General features: G+C 42.6%; 1 protein-coding gene across 2 annotated transcripts; it reads right to left on the bottom strand.

Annotated features, from left to right (window-relative positions):
• Nucleotides 1-2,450: 2,450 nt before the first annotated feature.
• ushbp1 (Usher syndrome 1C binding protein 1) lies at nucleotides 2,451-13,626 on the bottom strand. Of its 2 annotated transcripts, XM_079575424.1 has the most exons (14): nucleotides 13,504-13,626; nucleotides 12,608-12,831; nucleotides 12,366-12,499; nucleotides 11,703-11,866; nucleotides 11,431-11,613; nucleotides 10,796-11,055; nucleotides 6,185-6,325; nucleotides 5,794-5,882; nucleotides 5,608-5,704; nucleotides 4,851-5,079; nucleotides 4,049-4,201; nucleotides 3,483-3,568; nucleotides 2,989-3,111; nucleotides 2,451-2,852 (listed from the first exon to the last, which is right to left on the bottom strand). In XM_079575424.1, exons 1-14 carry the CDS (start codon nucleotides 13,507-13,509, stop codon nucleotides 2,663-2,665), a joined length of 2,079 nt encoding a protein of 692 aa, XP_079431550.1. In that variant the 5' UTR covers nucleotides 13,510-13,626; the 3' UTR covers nucleotides 2,451-2,662. The 2 variants fall into 2 exon arrangements, 1 of the variants encoding a protein (XP_079431550.1); XR_013793815.1 differs by lacking the exons at nucleotides 2,451-2,852; nucleotides 2,989-3,111 and adding an exon at nucleotides 3,676-3,959.
• Between the last annotated feature and the right edge of the window lie 287 nt (nucleotides 13,627-13,913).

The following is a 13,913-nucleotide window of genomic DNA, read 5'->3' as shown; positions in this document are numbered from 1 at the left end:
AATGATCCATTTATTGCCACCAGAACACATTGTGCCTTAGGAGCTGAAATGTGTCACAATTGGGTTTGTAGTGTCACAGTTCTGATGTTTTTAATCAGGATTGAAAAGCTTTGTTGTGGAAATCTACTTTACTCAAAGACGTCTTCATTTAGCACTTGTTCCTGAGGTCGGTTGTTGGAACAAAGTTCAATACCAGATACAAACACAACAATATGCTAATTGCTAACTCAGGTGCCATAAATCTGTCGGGCACTAGCCTCAACCCCAACAGGTACATAATGGTGCTTTTACACAGTACTTTATGGCTTTACTGCCTCAGTCCTATTAGCTGTAATTACACAGTAGTTTTCACTGTGGACAGACCCTGTGCTGTAGGTGCTCATTATATAATGGCCTGATAATAGGGGAAAGGTTTACGTTGATGATGAGAAAAGTCCCTGAAAAATCCTGGAAATGTAGAATGTAGAAATATTAAGACTAAATATTACTCATGTTACAAAATAAATAGATCAAAATCTGAAGTGTCGACTCTTTGATATTCACAAGTTTAGGCCATCTTGATTTAACAAATACACAGTGATCATTTAGCTTTTTTTATGATTTCAGCATACTCATCTTTTGCATGAATCCCATAAAAGTGCAGCATTGACATATTGCCGGCTCTACATTTTGTTGACCATTGTCCATGGCCCTTCCCCCACATTTCAGAGCTTTGTGTCGAGAACACGTCCGGGTGCGCCTTTATAGAGTGCTGTGTTTGGATATCGGGACGTACACGTACACCGGGGTCACTCTGGAGGTCCTGAGTGGTCTTCACCCCCTTCACTCCGCCAGGACAGCTGCTTCTGTCAAACTCGCCATGTGTCGTGTGATGCTTGAGTCCTGTTTTAACTATTTATCCTCTGGAATTCTACTCTGAGTTTGAGGGATGACACTTTCAATTTAGTAGATGTTTTGAGGGAAAAATTAATGGCACGGTCTCCAATTATCATTCTGGATTAGTAAACACAGAAAACACACCGAGGCCACCACAAAAGTTATTAAATGACCACACTGACATAATGGTGCTCTTTTGACAACATTTTCTGGAAAAAGCCACTGGTAATCTAAACCCAGTGTTTACATTTTTCAGGATCGTTGTGTCACAGGGTAAAAATACTCCAATTCTGTGGAGGTCTGCCCTTTCCCAGTGCGTGTAGTCAAGATAAGAAGATAGTCTTATCAAAGCTGTCTTTCCCATTTCTTTCCCATTTAGTCCTCTGCAAACAAAACCGCAATGTTGGACTGTCACAGAAGCATATAAGATAAGATAAGATGGTACTTTATTGATCTCACAGATGGAGAAATTGCATTCGATGAGAGAGCTTCGGGCAGCAGCACCCATTCAGTGCGCACCACTCTTTTTTTTTTTTCTTTGGTGAAAGATCGTTGTGTCGCGGCCGCCATCTTCACTGTTTTGGTCACAGGAGGAGCACTGGTTGATGGGAAATCAATATATTCAGACTCACAGATTCAAATATGTTCAGTCGTGAATAAGACAACAATCCAAAATACCTACAACATTACAAACCATCAAGGAATCTTTTTTTAATCAAATATCTTTATGAAGTTAGAATATGTCGAATAAAGCCTCAGTTGAAAATGGTAAAACAAAAACATTAGAAATACACAAGTTACACAATAACTACTTATTAATACTTACTTACTTAAACCACTTTAGTTTTTCATTTGAGTAATATTTATGAAATACAGACATAACAAATGTCGATTTAATGCATTCAATTATTACATTTTCTAAATGCTTATACTGTGGTGTGTTTTCCTCAGTCATACCCAGTGGTTGTAAGTGATTTCTGCAGCCACAGCTGCTCTGGGGCAGACTCATAGACTGCCTGACGGACTCTGCCTAAAGTCACTAAAGGGGGGTATTATGCAAAATTAACATTTTAGAGTTGTTTACCGTGTTATAATGTTGTCTCATTAAAAACATACCTGGAGCTGTGTTTCGAGGCACCGGCACAAGTTTGAGTAATCTTTGAATCTTCCTCAGAGGCTATTCTGAACATTGCAGTGACAGCATCCGAAAACTCATCCTGAGGACCTACGTATCCAGGAAATGCTGTCCTCGCGTCTCTTCCTCTTGCTAAGCTTAATCCTTTCATCGCGGAGTAAAAACACTCGCCATAGCTTTACTATATTTATGGGCAGCTGGTCTATTTGTGTCTATTTTTTACTGAAACAGCTGTGCAGCGAAGGTGAGCAAGAGGAGGGGGTTTATAGTAAGATCGCTTGAAAATCAGGAAGTGAGACTTAGATTCAGCTGTTTTAGATGAATAATGTATTTTCTTACCAAAAAAGCGTAAGATAGTGATAAAGATGTGTTTGACATTATTACCAAATACCTGCAAAAAATATAATACCCTTTAATGAATGTATTTTTCACCGAAGAAAAATGAGCTACAAAATAAAAAATATAGTGTGTAGATTCTCTACCACCTTTGTTTAATCTGATGGCACCCTCAGTATCCTGCCAGGCTGTCACGCTTAACATCACTAAGTGCTTTTAATTGTAATATTTTAACTTATTATACACATACTTTAAATAATTTCTACCTGAAGTAACCAGTAAGTAAATAAACTCGTCTATCATCTTAACTCATATTCATAACACAGTCTCCTCTCTCCTCCAGTCCGTGTTGTCCCCGGCAGAAGCTGCAGAGGCAGTTTTTGACGGCCCGCTGGCTCCACTGTGCTGCTGCTGGCTCTCCATCATGGCAGCCACTTTCTGCTCCAGCCTCCACACCTGCTCGCGGTACTTCCTCCGAATGTGACGGTATGAGCTCAGCGCCTTACTGCAACACAGGTTTCACATATTACTTACTTACGGCACCGTGTTGGGAGGAGCGGTGGTTTTTATGGTCACGTGCCATGCCATTTGGTGTAAAATACACCCTTTACCCGTCCCAGTTGGTAAAATGACGTGTGTACCTGTGAGCCTGGGTGAGTCGCGCGATCTGCTCTCCGCTGTCTCTCCTCTGAGGCCCATTGTCGGACAGAGCGGTGTTCATCGAGTCCTGGACTAAAGCCAGTCTTTTCTTTAAAACCTGCTCCCTGTAAAAAAAACGGTAAACAGTTCACCTTTTTTATCCATTGTCTTCGCAGAGAAAATATGTCAGTTCCGCAGCTCTGGTTAAAGCGGCGGGTTAAGCATTCACTTTTCAAGGTTGGAGGAGAAACCGGTGTCCATAGAGTGTGTGCAGAGAAAGCTAGAGGCCTTGAACATTGTCTGCTCACTGTGTTTCTAAGCAACAGATGAAAACCAGGCAACAGAGGCTGGAGCGGAGACATGCTCTATACTTCAGACTGACAGACATTTCTCCTGCCGCGGCCAAGGAGATCACCAGCCAAATACTGAACTAAACCGCATACTCAAACTAAATGACAAACCAAGTTTGAGTCTTGGTACCCGTGTCTTCTCTCACCTCTGAAGAACAGCCTGTAGCTCCTTCAGGATGGGTCGGGAGAGGTCCCCTTCATTCCCCAGTTTTGCAGTGAGCTCACACAGCCTCTGCAGTTCATTAGGGAGAATGTAGTCAGTTCACAAAGAAAAATCAAGGTTAAAGCGCGAGAAAAACATTTATCATCCTTCTATTTTGGCCTTTATTTGCGACTGACCCTTCCCTGTAAGGTTTTTGCACGGGATGCTCTCATGCTTTTCCACACTTTTACATCCCGTCGTTAATCCACTAATCAAATCTCTCTGTAGTATCACAGCTGCCAGACAAAGCTTCAATCTTCGTCCTTGTATAATGTCGGAGGTGTGCGTCTACAGAGCCATTAAAAAGGGTTTGTGCGCAGAGGTCAGCTCGGGAGAAGACCTTGTGAAACCGAAATATCCCATTGGCCTGAAGGGATCCTGCTTTGGTGTGATTTCCCACGAGGCACAGCCAGATTTGAATCTGTCACAATAGACCATCATCTCATTCCCAAATGCACGTTTCACCTTGGCTTTTTATTCTTCGAAGATTTTATTAAAAGTCCTTCCCACCTGTTGTTCGGCTCTGCGCTCCTCCTGCTCCTCTCTCTCTGGGATGAAGGCACCGGCTGCGTCCTGGGCTTTCTGGGCCACCAGACTCCACTCAATGCAGCGCAGCTCCTTCTCTTTGAGGCGGGTCAGAGCGCGGAGGTCTGACATTTCCTCCTGAACATGAGGCCGGGAATAGGTTTGTGTTTAAATAAGGAGAAGACTAATAAACAATCTGTTCAATTTCCCAATGACCAATGGATATGATTTGAAACAGTGACTTTTTTTTATTACTGTGCATTTTGCTTCTTTCCTGGAGTACCAAAAGCACCTACCATCACACCTACATGGCTTGATAAATGCTGCAGTCTTACAAATATTTCATCTAATGTATCATTTCCTGTTCTTGAATGCATGCATGTTTTGGAAATTTGTCTCGTGGTTTGTTATTTCTGTGTTGACTGTAGGCTGACCACCTCACAAAGAAGAAAATGGGCAATTTGGCGCTCGTGCTTCACAGCTAGAAGGTCCCAGGTTCTGTTCCCACCTGACGGGCCCTTTCTGTGTGGAGTTTGCATGTTCTCCCTGTGTAGTCTGTGTAGGTTACCTCTGGGTACTCCTGTTTCCCCTACCGATAAAAAACTGTGCAATAGGCCCGGATGAACGAGAGTATGTTTGTGAGTGTGAGACAATGTTTGTAATCATTGCGAAGTAAAAACACTCGCCATAGCATCACAGCATCCCCACGGGCTACATTTTCTTTATTGAAACAGTGTGTGTGCCTCCAGAGGTGTGTACTTGGAAGATACTGAACCGCGGGCCTCACCCTGACAGAGATGAGCTCATAGAAGAGGGAAGCCTTCTCCTTCTTGGTGTCGGGAGGCCTGTCTTTATTCATGTGTCCGGCTCGTGACCCCAGCGCTGGGCTGCTGTCAGGGATCAGCTTGCACTCCACTCCTCCTGGACCTGCTTTGGGAAGGCAAATGGCTGCACGCTCTTTCTTCAAACTCTCTATTAGCTGACGCAGAGAAACCTCACGATCCTCCTCCGGTGTCCTTAAAAAATACATGATGTGGGTAAAGGATGTGAGCAAAGATTATGTAAGCGCATTCGTATCATCCAAAAGGGCTAAACATTATTTTAATACAGTCTTCCAGTGTCTTTTCAGATCAAGTTACAGCATTATTGTCTCCAAGAACTACAGGACTAAACCACAACTGAGGCTAACCAGGTCGAGCAAAAGACAATAATCTGCCAAAACTTTGACTTGATCATATCAATAGTTGTAATGAAATGGTGCTGCCTGGCCCTCAGACAGTTGCCACCTGGATCTGGAGTTGCTAAAGTGGATTTTTTTTTTTTTTGCTTTCACAATGGCATGGGCATATCGAAGATGACAAGGCCATGATTCATTCCAGTTGAGACTTTGACCCCATTGGAAACCCTTGGAATGTGCTGTCGAAGGCTTTGCACGGTGGTCCTACTCTTCCATCATTAATATTAAGATCTCTGAAAATTAATGCATTGGATGGAGGGAAATCTTTAGTGTGACTTTTTTTTTTTTTTTACTATTCTGACATCACCTTTGTATGTGGACCTCCTCAGAGACGCCCGCCGTCGAAAAGGAGGTGGACAGCTCCTCGGTGTCCGTCAGATCACTTGGAGCGCCGCCAGCTTCCCCTGACGGCAGCGGAAAAAAAGAACGAGTAAATGTTTGCGCGGCCGACCTGCATTCCCACCTCCGCAGTAAAAACCCGGAGTCCTCCCACCTGCTGTGTCCGTCCTCCGAGGAATGCTTTGGTGAGTCTTGGCCTCGTAAAGTGACAGCAGCTCTCCGTACGCCTCCTCACACTCCTCGCTGTCAATCAAAGCAAAGGCAAATGCACAGAGGTCACACATTACGCTCTCCCACCTATGGCTCCTCTGAAATGGCTTTAAAATGTTCAACAGAGCTATAGCGTTTCCATGTTTGTTTTTAGAAGCTGTGATAAAATGTTGTGTCAGATTCTGTTTAGGGGCTGATCCGAGAAGTAGCCTGACAGGAGTGGAAAGTATATTTCCGAAGATATTAAACCTGACCTTTTTAACCAAGGAGCAGTAAAACATAAATCAGGCTTGTGCGGACAGGTCTTTGTAGTAGCAGGTGTGCGTAATGGTTACCAGTATCTGAGGGCCAGCTGTAAGGCAGAGCCGTCCGTCTCCAGCCTGTTCACAGTTAGGCTCATGTGCTCCAGATCAGTCTTCCTCCGCTCCAGGGCCGCGCTCAGACGCTCGTTCCTGGCCTTCAGTCGATCAATAAGCCTGAGATGAACAAGCACAGGGGGGATTATTGGGGCGAAACACTCTTCAGTAAGTTGTTCATGTGGCATCATTAAACAGAGGTGGAAAGGGCAGCTAAGAAAGGCAATTCCGCCATGTGAATGCTTAGCGGCATGACCACGCCCAACATTATTTAAAAGAACGACATTTTTTATTGCATTCGGGTCTGGGATTTTCTGTCAAATTTTGGAGCCGTTTGGATGAAAACTCGAGGGGCAGATGTCAAAAGTTAAAGGGGTGTGATTTTTGAGTGCTCGATGTTCCGCCCACTATGGCCGACTTCCTGTAGGGTTTAGGGCGGGGCCATAATATCATTTTCTATGTTCCTGCCCAGTTTCATCTTTGTACGTTGACATTTCTTGTGGCCGGGGTCCCATAGGCCCCATGTACAGTAAACTGCATGTTGGAGGGGGCGCCACAGAGTCATCTTTTATCATTTTTTCTAGTGGATGACAGGCAACTTTTGGTTGACTTACCACAAAGTTAACCACCACCGGGAATGGAATGAATTGAAGTTGTTTAGTGACTTTGAGTGCACTAATATTTTTATTATGAAGAAGTCTGTGGTTGAACTTGCCTGATTTATGGATAATGTCTGACCCCAGGAACAGGCTTTTAAAGAGGTTATAACCCATTGGGATGTAATTAACAACAATAAATGAAAAACTATTACTGCACGGAACATAATCTAGCATAAACTTACTAGTACAGACAATATAGGGTATTCACTTTAAAGCAGTACTAAGTAACTCATGCCCGTCGTAGCATGTTACGGTTTTTACTCTTTAATTGTCCGTGAGAGTAAATATTACGCTGATAGAAAAGACAAAGGGAGAGAGGGATATTGTACATCTGATTACACAATGGAGATCATTTTTTTCACTCAAACTTCTTGGCTGTAAATACTGTTTAAGTGGCGCTAGCCCGCAGTTAGCTTTGCCCGTTAGCCTGGGAAGAGACACCAGGGGGAGATGAAAGACCCCCCAATCATCCCATCAACACTTGTATTACCCCCTGAGGGACTACGGAAAAGATTTGTTAAGGTAAAGAAGTTACTTAGTGCTGCTGTAATATGATCTTCACATGATTGATTTTCATTGTAAACAAAAATTGTGATTAATTATTTACACAGTCACACACCACAATTCAGTTGAAAGGACTTAAAAGCAGGGGACACTAGCGGAGTTTGAACCCAATATTGTCCGATTTTGAGTTTGCTTGGAGGCAGGTCCCGCTCATATGAATGGTGTCAGGGCCATTGTGTTGAAGCATCCAAAATTTCAAATCATAAGTAACAGTCATATTTGATATTTACGGCTGTCACTTAATTAGAGCGACGCTGCTGGGCCAACATCAGGCGACTCACTGCCACCTCTGGTCCCCTCCGCTCCTGTGGTGCCTTTGAAAACAGGCTTACACCTGCACGTGTTTATTTGTGACCCTTTCGCTGCAGACACGAGGCATGAAAGCCCAGGCCACTGATCCTGTGCAGTATCTGGCATGTTTATTTTATGGTCCTAGCCTCACGTTCAATCACGTGACCCATTTTTGGGCTTGCGGTGTGACAAATCTCTACAGAAACGGGTAGTGGGTGGTCTCGCATCATGTGTCAGAATCATTTAAGTCTGGTGGTTTTATATGAGTGTGAAATTATTCATCCTGGAAAAGTGTCCACATGTCTGCACTTTGTATCACATTTTAAAATCCTCTTGTGTGTCCCAGGCCCTAAACTTTAAGACACAAAATTAATATGGTAAATTGATGGGCCCAACAAAGACAACTAATGTTAAAGGGGGGGTATTATGCAAAATCGACTTTTTCAAGCTTTACATCATGTTATTATGTCATCCCCTCATTAAAAACATGCCTGAAGTGTTGCCTTGGCACATTCACGTATTTTTGAGTAATCTGTAAAAACTCTGATGGCGGCCATTTTAGGGATAGGTTTGCCTGAGTCCTCCTAGGAACGCCCCCACCTCCTGGAGACGTCTCCGAGCTTTCGTCACCAGCCGAGTAACCAACCACTGCTCCTCAGCAGAACCCCCTCCCCACTGATGCCACAGACAGCGTGTGGAGGGGGCGTGTCGGAAAGGGTCAGAGGTTCTTAAAGAGACAAAGGCCTATTTCAAGACATTCACTACAGCCATTTTGAGAGAGCAATTTTATACAAGGCAGTTATTCTAATTTACTGCATTTACAGACCAACAGAAGGTTTGCTCATCATTGTAGTGTGATATAGACTGGTGCTATGTGATTGAAAAAAGCATAATACCCCCTCTTTAAATATATAAGATTTTCTGTTCTGAGAGTTGTTTGAAAAAGAATGAATCGAACATCGAGTTAGCTATATCACCCTTTGACATAATGACATGAAATTCTCAATACTGTGAACACAACCTATTGCAGAAATGCTACTTTTCATTTCAAAATGTTGCATTAAAAGCAACTCTGCTTCATTACTAAACCTTATAAACCTTTTTACATATTATTGTTGATTCCTGTGTATTTTTGTACACATCTGCAGTAGTTTTGGTATTGTATATGGTACTGGACTCTGTAGTGTACACTGGAAACATGGAAGCAAACAATATAAAGTAATAAACTATAAAAAATATAATGACACATACTACAATATATTTCACAGACCGTTTCAAAGTTGTGTGCTTCAGAAGTGCCTCCGAATGTCAATAATTAAGTCAACCTTGGCATTAGTGTTTTTGCACACCGAAGGTGAGAGTGCTTGTGTGTGAATAGGTGAGAGAAGGCTTGAAAACATTTTGAGTACTTACAAGTTGAAAAGCAACTATTTTTCCATCTACTGACGGCAGGGTTAAGAAAAGATCATTTCAAAGAGCTTGTGTGACCAATTAAAACCAAGGCCTCAGCCTGAAGTAGGCAAGTCTATGCCTACTAGAGTTTGAGAAGTGCAGTGGGTTCTACATTTTGAAAATTGTTTCAGCCCAGTGATTATGAAGACGCTGGTGTGAATACATAGCCTTGAATCCTTCTTGTAAAATTAAAAGGAATTTGATAAAAGTGTTTTCACTGTTGGCGAATTGGTGAGAGATAATGCACTTATGTCACTTTTTTCCTTTTTTCCTTTGTATCCTAGTAAATGTATACACTGCTCCAAATGTTAAAATAAATATATTATATATTAAATATATTGTTTTCTTTGTTTTATAAAGATCAGATTTTTAATTGTTCTAGTTTCTTTTTTCAAACCAAACACATGTTTTAAGGCCAGCTACGCCTTTCATTTAAACAGTGTAATTTTTTTAGCAGTTGCTTTTACAAGAAAGAAGACCAATCTACATTTCTGTAGTGGTATATGAATATGCTTTACTGGTTCCGGGTTCAATCCCAGACCGTGCGAGACTTTCTGTGTGAAGTTTACATGTTCTTCTCCCCGTGTCTGGATGGGTTTCCTCCGGATGCTCCGGTTTCCCCCATCAAGCAGAGGACAAGTTTCCCTACGGGAACAATAAGGTTCACTTTAACCATAGGTCCTTAACCTTACTCTGTTACCTTTACACAAGTACATGATGTAGTAACCATTTGAAGTAAATGTACTTCTGGAGTAGTTTCATAACACAGTACATAAACATGCATGTAAGTCATTTGATTTGAACAGTAACATCGCTCTTACTCGAGTAAAACATTTGGTTACTCTTTCCACTTTGACAAGTGGAAGCTTCATTTGACATATGAAAAGTTCAACTTAAAAACATTTCTTACTTAAATAATGAAATATTTGATCCAATTGTATTGTGTAGTCTTAAGAAATATCATAATTATGACATTACTTTGTGTTTGGTCTAATCTATCACATCATCACTCAAACAAATCAGATGCTGATCGCTTATCACTTTGACTTTAGTCATTATTTGGGTCAGTACTTATTGCTTCGAGTTGAGTAAAATTATTTTAACCTCTTAACCTCGACCTTAACCGAGTGCATTTTCTCCAGTTCGGCCACCTACAGGCCAGTGTAACGCCTGATTTGAAAGCTAAGACCTGCAACACTGGTACAAGAATTTTTCTTGTTCTTCCTCATTTTCCTCATTCCATTTTGTGACCTTTTTGTTGCTTTTTTGTAATTTTTAGTTGATTTTTTGTGATTTTTTGTTGTCTGTTTTTTGCCACTTTGTTGTTGCATTTTCATCCTTGTTTACGTCTAATTTTTGACACCATTTTGACACTTTTTTCAAGAAAGTTTTTTCAAGAAGCTTTTAGATTTGGGTAATGCCGAATGGGAGAAAATGTGCACGTGGGGGTTAAGAGGTTAAAGTAACATTACTGCGGCCCAACAGCCTCGTTGGTAAGGCACATGTAGCGCCATGGCTTCGAGTCCCGGTTGCGTCAGTTTGCTGAATGTCTCTCCCTGTTGCAATATCCAAACTGAGCAAAAATAAGCAGTTATTGTTGTCCTCCAAAATGGCACCATCTCACCTGTTGAGCCTCTCTGTCTCTGCCTCAGAGCCTGTGGGGCTGGTGCATGGACTGTCACAGGTCCCCGAGCCCAGTGGAGACGCCTCCCCAGCCGCAGACAGGGGTGCTAGGCCTCTGCTCGTCCTGCGCTGGAGCAGAGGGGAGCCGGGGTACGGAGGAGAGGCCCAGTCCGGACTCGCTGACCCCGCACAGGACATGGCACTGGGCCGGTAGGAGGGGGAGCACCTGCCTGACCTCCACGCTTTATGTAGGTTCACCAACTGCAGTGAGGAAATAACAAGGTAGCAAACGCACCACATGGACTACACTGTATTCCAATTTAGAAATTTGTTGCAGACATCTTGCATCAATAGCGCTACAAAAACGTTGGGTTGGGTTTCTACGCTGTAAAGTTCAAAGGCTCTATAACAGATTTTTTGTTGTTGTATACTAACAGTGAAAGGTTGCACATAAAATGAAATTGTCAATTCCGGTCCAAGCTCATTCCTAACCTTCATTGGGGCAACAGGTCGGCTGCAGTGGGAGATAGAAGGGATTCATCTCCACATCTTGGATTAGATTTTGCTAGAAGTACCTGTGTGTGTGTTTTTTTGTGTGTTTTTTTTTACGCTTGTTTGAATTCTTTACAAAACCACCTTGTCTCTGTCCTCCTCCATCAGGCTGAGGCTGGGTGCTCTCTCCAGCTCCTCCTGTGGGCTCTGAAGGGCACTCAGAGTGAAGTCACGCCTGTCCACTTCAAGGGCCTCCTCGTGGAAGTGGCCCTTTGGTTGAACGGTTGCGCAAGAAATGCCAAAGTCTCTCTCCATTTCATCCAGAATCTACGAGGAGGGAGATTTTGGTTAGGCCTTTTTACTGTACCACGATCCCAAAATAGAAAAGTTTACCGAGTACCACGGTGTCTAAGTACCTGGCTGGCCCTGACAGAGCTCTCATGTGCGGCCCTTAAGTGCTCCTTGTGCTTGTTTAGGTCCACTGCAGTGATGGGGGCAGCCCATGATCTCCTGAAACTGATGGAGTCTTCAACTGATGATAAAACGTCCTGAAGTCTCGACCAAACAACACCTCCGCTCCCTAGTGGACAGATAGTGTAAGTACAAGTACATGTATCACTTTTTTAACCTGGTCCTAGTTTCTATTTTGATTCAAACTTTTATCTCAACATTTCACTCAGCTGTTAGATTATTTAATATATTTTTCAATGGGGCGTATCACTGTCGGACTCATTCAGACCCTTTTTCAGAACAACTCACACATTTCTCACACAGACACATGCTCTTTTTGTGAATTCACAATACTACTACTAGACCTGTTCACACATGCAAACATACTTTGGCCAGTACCTTATTTCTTTCAATGTAGTTACTTGGGCATAACTGCAAAGCTCTGAATTCTATGAACTCTCCGGAGCTAATGACAATGAATTGATTCTTGTTTCATAGCTTTCACTCATAAATCAAACGTAGAGACAATATTATTTGAAAAGATGAAACTTAAATGTGCCAAAACGATTGAGAAAAACTGTTAGTTAGTTAGCTAGTTTTACTAATTTCATTGAGTTCTTTTTCTATACCTCTGTCTAATAGTGGGGGTTTGGGTAAGGCCGTCTCCGCCGCCTTCCTCTCTGGATTTCTGACCAGTCTGTGTGATAAAAGATCAGGAACGAGAGGCCTGGAAGCAGCAGGTGATCTCATATTGCCTGGGTCACTGCATCAAACAAGTGGATTACAACAGTTTAGCACATATGGAAGGTTCAGTTGAAAAAATGTGCAAGTAGATGTTTTTCTAAAAACATGCATTCCTGCCCATGTGCACCTTGGCGCCTTCAGAGAGCCCATCTTCTTGTTGAGCTCGGCGATGATGCTGAGCAGGGTGCCCACCTCCGCCTCGCATTGGGCCAGTTCTGCAGGGGTCGGCTCGGGGCCCAAAGAAGGGTCCGGGCCCTCGGAACTGTACGTCAGAGCTTCCACCGGACTCATCATGTCCCTCTCACTCAGAGACGCTGTGTCCAGACTGTCACAGCGGACCAGGCCGGACTCCTGTGCAAAATAAATAACATGTTGTCCAAGTCCGAGTCCTCTCGCCTGAACCTCAAGTCACTGCCCCTCATGAACTCACAAGTCCTCTTCATTTGGTTTTATTTCTCAGGATAATAATCGATATGAAGAAATGTGTGCTCTTCACAACACAAGTCACGGCTCTAATATTAAAAGGCTATTGTTCTTGGCGACGGAAAAGGTGGAAAGTTTAACATCCTGAGTCCCAACTTCCTGTTTTGCAAATGTTTGGTCAGCCATCATCACAAGCATGGTAAATGCTTTATACATTGATTTGATTTTCACACCTTTAAGTGAAAAAGTGTTCCACAAAGCCACTGAGTGCACAAGTTCTCTAAGATTATTTTAATCTAAGAATATCTAACTGTGTGCCAGTCAATAAGACAGAATCCCCTTTCACAAGCACAGGTTTTGACCACATTTCAGCTCATTATTTTCTATGTTGATTACACATTTTTTAAAGTGCTGCAGGGGAGTGTGCTGTATAGCATTTGATAATAAATGTTGTATGACCTGGATTGTTATGAAACTGTTTGTCCTTTCTGTGCAATAATCTCAACAATTTAACTTTTGGCAGGTGAAAATAGACATAGTCAACTTTTTTTTACAACTGAATACATGTGCCTAGTTGTGAATACACGGCTAATAACTTACCTCCATGTTTCAGCTCCTCTTGGCAGATGCTCCACTCTACAGAGCAAGCTGTTGTTATATTTCCAAATGTTGCTCTGTCCGTGCTGCAGACGGTCCTCATGTCGACCCTAACACAGTTTAATGCGATGAATGAAGTAAGTGGAAAGTCATCTCCACCCATTCCCTGTGACTCTGTTTCCTTTCCTGTTTTGTCCACACTTGGCTTCCATGCATTTTATGCACACACTCTCACCAGAATGCTATGCAAGCCAACAATATCTCTACACAAACGTGAAATAGAAAATGTGTCATAGTTTAAAAATGCAGACAGTTGAATCAGTAAGTCATTATAAATGGGAAGGTTTATACTTGTTTTTGAAATGCTATCTCGGCTAAAAGAGTGATATTCTCCCTGACAGTGGTGGAGGAAG

The sequence above is a fragment of the Gobius niger genome, assembly GCF_951799975.1.
Source record: "Gobius niger genome assembly, chromosome: 17".
NCBI classification, from domain to species: domain Eukaryota; kingdom Metazoa; phylum Chordata; class Actinopteri; order Gobiiformes; family Gobiidae; genus Gobius; species Gobius niger.
This window is presented reverse-complemented; position numbering and strand designations above follow the sequence as displayed.

Coding starts and splice junctions, on each gene's coding strand:
- ushbp1 (XM_079575424.1), bottom strand. Junction 12,500..12,607: donor GGCTCTCTGAAGGCGCCAAG/GTGCACATGGGC, acceptor TGTTTGATGCAG/TGACCCAGGCAATATGAGAT. Junction 5,705..5,793: donor TCGGAGGACGGACACAGCAG/GTGGGAGGACTC, acceptor CGCTGCCGTCAG/GGGAAGCTGGCGGCGCTCCA.